Genomic DNA, 8003 nt, shown 5'->3' with positions numbered 1-8003 from the left:
TTATGGCCTCTGTGCAGAAGAGTGTGGCCTAATTATAAGGGAGGAGAGAGGTGCGTAAGCAAAGCTGGGGTTTAGTGCAGTAATCAAAACTTTGGCCGGTTTAGCCTGTTTCCTGTTCTCCCGATTGCTGGAGGAGTGCCATTGGGTGCAAACGACTTTTTTAATACCAATACAAAAGTTTGCCATTTAAAAAACTTATGCTTGAAATTGCAAATCGAATGTAAATTGTGCATTTCTAAAGATTAGACAGTGATGTTTTTTTTTAAAGTAAACACTCCAATTTGCTGCTTCTAGTTTGTTTTAGTTTTTTTTAAACAAAGTAAGGGCTTTCAGGGCAGGTGGACGTGGGGTAGTCCACAGGCAGGAAATCGTCCTGGGATCCTAGCGGCAGGAATTGGAAAACGCAGCTCCAGCCTGCATTATCCCGGCAGAAACTTCAACCAGGAAAACAAAACGATTAATAAATAAATATATGCAAATACCCTCTGCCATTGGGGTAGATGCTGGCGTGTTAACTTTGTACAGTGTGCATAAGCAGTCGCTTCTTGTGCAATCCAGTAGCCGAGGAAGGAGGGAATTCTAAAATCGTGTCCGGGATTGACCCCACTCTTCGGAAAGTTTGACTCCGGAGTGTGTAATTTTTTGCACATGTCATGGCTTGAAAATGTTTGTATTTTTAAAGGGAGCGCGATCGGCCAGTTGAGCGCATTTAGTGGCAGTGTTGGTGCCGAGTGCGGAAGTCGGGAGAGGGCGGCCCGGAGCAGCGTGAGTGAGCGCCGAAGGAATCCCGGGGCCGGCGCGGCGCGGCGCTTCCCCAGACCAAGGTGCGCCCAGGACGCACACAAAGCTTTCTGTCATTACCAGCGTCAATCACTGCATGATTGCGACTGCTCGGGGCCTCATAATCCCAAATAGTGTTGTTCTTTTGGTGTATTTCCGTTCCAGTTGGACAAGAAGGGAGAAACCATTCTGCTGACGAGGACTTTCGTGGAACTACTATCTAACTTTTCCGTGGGCAAAAAGCAATGGAAGTGCATGCACCCGGGACCGGCACTACACCTTTGCCTGCTGGGTGAGTACTGCACTCAATCTAATCTCGGGCAGTTTTATGGCACACTTATTTTAGAGTTAATTTTGTTTTCGTTGGTTTTTTTTTGCATTGAATGTTTTGTCAACCGTCTCAAGAAAATAAACTACATAACTGTTGGTTCATTGTTTCACGGAGACCAAGAACATACTGGACCTCTTCCTTTCTTTCTCCCACAGCGCACATTTCAAAAAGGGAGATTGTACATGATTAATAATTCAGCGTGAAAGTTAACGTTATCATAAAAATGGGGCGCATTATTAGTCAGGGTGGTAACGGATTCAGGCAAGTTTGCAGAGGGGGAGCAAAGGTATGAAATGTACTGTATAATCTGCCACTCGTTATTAAATATAGAAACAGCGGAGAGGAGAACAGCTTATTATTGGACATGGGTTAAGATAAGAATTTAAGAGGAAAATATGACAACGTGACTCGCATTTAAGATTATGTTGTAATAAAAACTTGTATAATATAGAACCTTGTTCTTTTAACAGCCAGAAATGCTGGTGGGGTCAAACTGATCAGAAACAAATGAAGTGTAAAATCAAAGACTCTACAAACATTTGTTAAAGGTCTGGCCTGAAAACTGAAGGTTGGCCATAAAGGAGGAATTTATAGTTCAACTGTTACCTCACATAATTTTTTTTTCGGATTCTTATTTCCATCGTCATCCACTCCCATCTCTTCCGTTCCCATTTATTTGTAACAAGGAATAAAAGCAGGAGTAGGCCTTTTGACCTCTCTCTCTTCTGTACCTTTAAATAAGACCATGATTCGAAGGGCCACTCTTCAAATCCCATATCCACGGCCATATTGGCTGCTCCCATAATAGGCTCTACAGGATTGCTGTTGTGTTATTTTGGAAATGACTGTGCCAAAAGGATTTCACCACCTATTCCTTCCCTAAACATCAATACAGTGAAAAACATGAGAGATTCTGCAGATGCTGGAAATCCAAAACAACGCACACGTACAAAACGTTGGAAGAACTCAGCAGGTCAGGCAGCATCTATGGAGAGGAATAAACAGTCAACGTTTTGGGCCGAGATCCTTCATTAGGGCTAAGAAGGAAAGGGGAAGATGCCAGAATCAAAAGTTGGGGGGAGGGGAAGGAGGCTAGCTGGACGGTGATAGGTGAAGCCAGGTGGGTGGGAAAGGTAAAGGGCTGGAGAGGAAGGAGTGGACCATAGGAGAAAGGGAGGGAGGAGGGGACCCAGGGGGAAGTAACAGGTAGGTGAGAAGAAGTAAAAAGTCTCCTTGTTTGGAAGCTTGGCTGACTTTATGTGCTTTGGTTTTCAAAAATCAATTGACATCATCTCTGAATTTACTCAACGGCTGATGTCATTTACTTTCTCGACTAGAGAATTTCAGAAGGTTGTTAGAATCATAGACAAGTTTTAACATGGATGGTGGCCGTTCTGCTCGTCAAGTAATGCTGGGTACATGCGAGAGCTATTTATTTGGTCTTATTCCCTCATGCACTATTTTTCTTTGGGTACTTGACCTTTTGATCATCTGCGCACATACTTCTAGCTTTCTCTGTTTTTAAAGATTTATGGTCTTCGGTTTCTGCTGCCTCTTATTTCCTTCCTCTCTAATTTTAGCACTTGGTATTGTTCTACATTAAATTTCATCAGGACCCAAATCACTAGCCTGCCTATATTTTCTCCAAGTTTAATACTATTCTTCTCATAGTTCACTGTATTTCTGAGCTCCATCCCATGTGTTAATACAACAGATCATGTTATTGAATGCCATTTGAAAAACCAGAGAAACTATTTTCATTGGTTCCCCTGTATACATCAATAGATTGAATGAGAATGTAACAATTAGATTTGTCAGACACAATTTCCATTTCATAAAACCATGTTGAGACTACGTTGTCATGTTCAGCTTTGGTAAGCATTCTGTTACCACATATTAATAGTTTCCAGCATTTTTCCTCCATCTTTCTTTTTCCTTTCTTTCTTGCTCAGTAGAGTTAATGTTTTTTTAAAAATCTGACTTCAGAGATCTCAGGAATTTTGAATATCATTACCAATACATCTATGGTCCCTACAAGCACCTCACATGAAACCTGGAGACACAGCTTTGTGGACTTTGTGGGTGTTTGGCATTTAATTTCGTTGCTGTTGTTTGTTCTTGGGTTTCACTGTTTTGAAGCCCAAGATAGAATGTTTAAATAATAACTGGAGCTTTTCTTGATCCTTACTTGAGGAAGTCTATGACCAGAGGAGCATCCTGAGTAGAGAGATGTCCTTTTAGAACAGAGATGAGGATTTCTTTAGCCAGAGAGTGGTGAATCTGCGCAATTCTTTGCCACAGGCAGCTGTTAAGGCCAGGTTTTTGGGTATATTTAAGGCAGAAGTTGAAGAAAAAGAGTATAGTTGACGTTTTGAGGGTCTCGGCCCAAAGCGTTGATTTTACTCTTTTTCCATAGATGCTGTCTGGCCTGCTGAGTTCCTCTAGCATTTTGTGTGTGTTGCTTGGATTTCCAGATTCTGCAGATTTTCAAGCAACATACATCAAAGTTGTTGGTGAGTGCAGCAGGTCAGGCAGCATCTCTAGGAAGAGGTACAGTCGATGTTTCAGGCCGAGACCCTTCGTCAGGACTAACTGAAGAAGAGTTGGTAAGAAATTTGAAAGTGGGAGGGGGAGGGGGAGATCCAAAATGATAGGAGAAGACAGGAGGGGGAGGGATGGAGCCAAGAGCTGGACAGGTGATAGGCAAAGGGGATATGAGAGGATCATGGGACAGGAGGTTCGGGAAGAAAGCCAGGGGGTGGGGGGGAACCCAGAGGATGGGCAAGGGGAAAAGTCAGAGGGACAGAGAGAGAAAAAGGAGAGTGAGAGAAAGAATGTGTGTATAAAAATAAATAACGGATGGGGTATGAGGGGGAGGTGGGGCATTAGCGGAAGTTAGAGAAGTCGATGTTCATGCCATCAGGTTGGAGGCTACCCAGACGGAATATAAGGTGTTGTTCCTCCAACCTGAGTGTGGCTTCATCTTTACAGTAGAGGAGGCCGTGGATAGACATGTCAGAATGGGAATGGGATGTGGAATTAAAATGTGTGGCCACTGGGAGATCCTGCTTTCTCTGGCGGACAGAGCGTAGGTGTTCAGCAAAGTGGTCTCCCAGTCTGCGTCGGGTCTCGCCAATATATAGAAGGCCACATCGGGAGCACCGGACGCAGTATATCACCCCAGCCGACCCACAGGTGAAGTGTCTCCTCACCTGGAAGACACTTGAATGGGGCCCTGAATGGTGGTAAGGGAGAAAGTGTAAGGGCATGTGTAGCAGTTGTTCTGCTTACAAGGATAAGTGCCAGGAGGGAGATCAGTGGGGAGGAATGGGGGGGACGAATGGACAAGGGAGTCGCGTAGGGCGCGATCCCTGCGGAAAGCAGAGGGGGCGGAGGGAAAGATGTGCTTAGTGGTGGGATCCCGTTGGAGGTGGCGGAAGTTACGGAGAATAATATGTTGGACCCGGAGGCTGGTGGGGTGGTAGGTGAGGACCAGGGGAACCCTATTCCTAGTGGGGTGGCGGGAGGATGGAGTGAGAGCAGATGTACGTGAAATGGGGGAGATGCGTTTGAGAGCAGAGTTGATAGTGGAGGAAGGGAAGCCCCTTTCTTTAAAAAAGGAGAACATCTCCCTCGTCCTGGAATGAAAAGCCTCATCCTGAGAGCAGATGTGGCGGAGACGGAGGAATTGCGAGAAGGGGATGGCATTTTTGCAAGAGACAGGGTGGGAAGAAGAATAGTCCAGATAGCTGTGAGAGTCAGTAGGCTTATAGTAGACATCAGTGGATAAGCTGTCTCCAGAGACAGAGACAGAAAGATCTAGAAACGGGAGGGAGGCGTCAGAAATGAACCAGGTAAACTTGAGGGCACTGATCTCCCTCCTGGCACTTATCCTTGTAAGCGGAACAAGTGTTACACATGTCCGTACACTTCCTCCCTTACCACCATTCAGGGCCCCAGACAGTCCTTCCAGGTGAGGCGACACTTCACCTGTGAGTCGCTGGGGTGATATACTGTGTCCGGTGCTCCCGATGTGGCCTTCTGTATATTGGCGAGACCCGACGCAGACTGGGAGACCGCTTTGCTGAACACCTATGCTCTGTCCCCCAGAGAAAGCAGGATCTCCCAGTGGCCACACATTTTAATTCCACATCCCATTCCCATTCTGACATGTCTCCACGGCCTCCTCTACTGTAAAGATGAAGCCACACTCAGGTTGGAGGAACAACACCTTATATTCTGTCTGGGTAGCCTCCAACCTGATGGCATGAACATCGACTTCTCTAACTCCCGCTAATGCCCCACCTCCCCCTCGTACCCCATCCGTTATTTATTTTTACACACACATTCTTTCTCTCTCTCTCCTTTTTCTCCCTCTGTCCCTCTGACTATACCCCTTGCCCATCCTCTGGTTCCCCCCCCCCCATCTTTCTCCCCGGACCTCCTGTCCCATGATCCTCTCATATCCCCGTTGCCAATCACCTGTCCAGCTCTTGGCTCCATCCCTCCCCCTCCTGTCTTCTCCTATCATTTTGAATCTCCCCCTCCCCCTCCCACTTTCAAATCTCTTACTAACTCTTCCTTCAGTTATTCCTGACGCAGGGTCTCGGCCTGAAACGTCGACTGTACCTCTTCCTAAAGATGCTGTCTAGCCTGCTGTGTTCACCAGCAACTTTGATGTGTGTTGCTTGAATTTCCAGCATCTGCAGAATTCCCGTTGTCTGCAGGTTTTCTCTTGTTTGTTGATAGATTCTTCATTAGTCAGGGCATGAAGGGATGTGGTGAGAAGGCAGGAGAGTGGGTATTGAGAGGGAAAATGAATCAGCCATGATGAAATGGCGGAGCAGATTCAATGAGCCAATTGGTCTGATTCTGCTCCCATGTTTTATGGTCTAACAGTGCACTTCTGGTCTTATTTGTATTTACACTTGTTTCTGTCTTTAAGGAACCTGAACTTACTTTTGCTACTCTTTTCCTTTCTACGAGTTTGACTGTTTTCTTTCCATCTTCTCACTCAGTGATTTGTTTTTCATTGTCTGTCACTGTTTCCTGAAAGTATTACAAATTTCAGGCTTGCTGCTACAGTTAGAAGAACTAAAAGTCTTGAGAGACAAGTGGAAAGGTTTGAACTTGAATAAAGCCCAGTACTTGAGTATGAAGGGAGAATTTGGAAAATAGATTGATAAATTGAAATAATATGTCTACCAACAGATAAATTTTGAAAGACATTCCCAACACTATAAGAAGTTTGTATGTTCTCCCCATAAATTTCGTGCAGGTGCTCTGGTTTCTTCCCATAGTCCAAAGTCCTACTGGTTGATAGGTTAATTGGTCTTTGTAAATTGTTCCATGGTTAGGCTGGAGTTAAATCGGGGGTTGCTGGATGGCATAGCCCGAAGAGACGGAAGGGCTTACTCCATGCTGTATCTCAATAAATACATTTTTAAAAATTCTACTTTTTCCAGCTTAATTCAGTTGAGAAAAGAATAACTGTACTCTGAAAATTATCCATCTGTCTTGCCTTTTGATCTAATGCTGTTATAACTTATTTAGTAAGGAATGAAGGGATTACTTTTCCCTTTGTACCTAGCTAATAAGCTTTATTCAAATATGGTTTTCTGCTGTTGAAAATAGCCGAGGTTCTGGTAGAAAAATGCCTGAAGCATTCAATAAACTCACAGGGTCAGAAAATAATAATTGATGGAGATCGTTAAAAATCAGTTTTTAGCTCACCTTATTTCTGATTCCTGTGCCTGTGCAAGTACAGTGTGGAAATCAGGAAGGAGAGGACTGTCTGTTTCAAAAGCCACTCTGTTTTCCATTGGAATTGGTCCGAGTCCAAGGGTTGGGAATTAATATACTGGCCGGAGGGTCCAGGTGCACTTTAACATCAGCACCTTTATCTCACATAAGGTGACTTCACTTATTTGGAAAGTGTTATGGATCGTAAATTAAAAGATAGAGCATCTAAGGGTTTTTTTGTTTTTTTTCTTTAATTTACTTAATCTGAATGTTTTTAAGTTTTAACACTTTTAAGTAAATTGATTTTTGATGATTTAAATCCAATTTAAGGAGTATTAAATATTGCTGATGCTAAAAGAAAACATTTAAAAGTTGGCACTAGGCTTTTGATGATAATGAGCCATGATAAAAAGACCGTTGTGGATCTTGTGGGTGTACCCTGAAGTGCCATCCCAAACCTTAGTTACGACTTGCCAATCACTCTGTCTCAAAGGATGACTGTGGAAATCAAGACTAAATAATTGTATGAATGAGACTGGAAAAAGTATATGCACAGGAAATGTGTGAGGCGTGAGCACTGCCAGTGGATTGGATTGGGCAGGATTCCCATGGTATCATGCGTCACAGGTTTCCCGATGGTCTTTTCTTACTTGCCTGTTAGCATCACATAACATCACTTTCATATCTCACGGGTGTTTGCAGAGCTCTCTGTCCACCACTATTACTGATTTTTCCCAATGTCTCTGCACTCCTTTTCTGTCAGTTTGTTATTGAGTTTTTGATCAATGATCAAGTTAAATATTGAGTTCAAAGCCATTGTCTTAAGCCATATGATACGATTGCCATTTATTTTGTTCCAGAGGTTCTGCATACATTGTCTTTATCAACAAGAACTTCCGTTTCTACCTCTGCATAATTACCTTTTTTGGTTCCTGATTTAAATCATTTGAGGGTGAAATGCTTTGCCACCTCCAAACAATACAATGCTTTTTTGTGAGCCCTTCATCCTCTGTAATTTGTATTCAAAACTCCGTGACGTAAGGTCCAGCTGAGCGTGCTTGATCGTTTATATCGCTAATGCACAATTATCATGCTCTAGTTTAAATGCTTTCAGTCCTCTGGAATTTCATCCATCTGAACTATGCTGTCT

At 43.7% G+C, this 8003-nt stretch overlaps 1 protein-coding gene across 3 annotated transcripts in view; it reads left to right on the top strand.

Moving 5' to 3' along the window:
* Window positions 1–447: 447 nt before the first annotated feature.
* Window positions 448–8003, top strand: part of cobll1b (cordon-bleu WH2 repeat protein-like 1b) — a 197316-nt gene continuing 189760 nt past the window's right edge. The window contains exons 1-2 of one of the 3 annotated variants that reach the window (XM_063052342.1): window positions 448–824; window positions 946–1072. In XM_063052342.1, the coding sequence (XP_062908412.1) occupies window positions 1026–1072 (47 nt within the window). In that variant the 5' untranslated portion in view covers window positions 448–824; window positions 946–1025. Of the gene's footprint in view, window positions 1073–8003 lie in introns of all 3 variants that reach the window. The other 2 variants (XM_063052341.1, XM_063052344.1) reach the window with 2 other exon arrangements.

This window comes from Mobula hypostoma, chromosome 6 (genome assembly GCF_963921235.1).
Source record: "Mobula hypostoma chromosome 6, sMobHyp1.1, whole genome shotgun sequence".
Taxonomy (NCBI): Eukaryota; Metazoa; Chordata; class Chondrichthyes; order Myliobatiformes; family Myliobatidae; genus Mobula; species Mobula hypostoma.
This window is presented reverse-complemented; position numbering and strand designations above follow the sequence as displayed.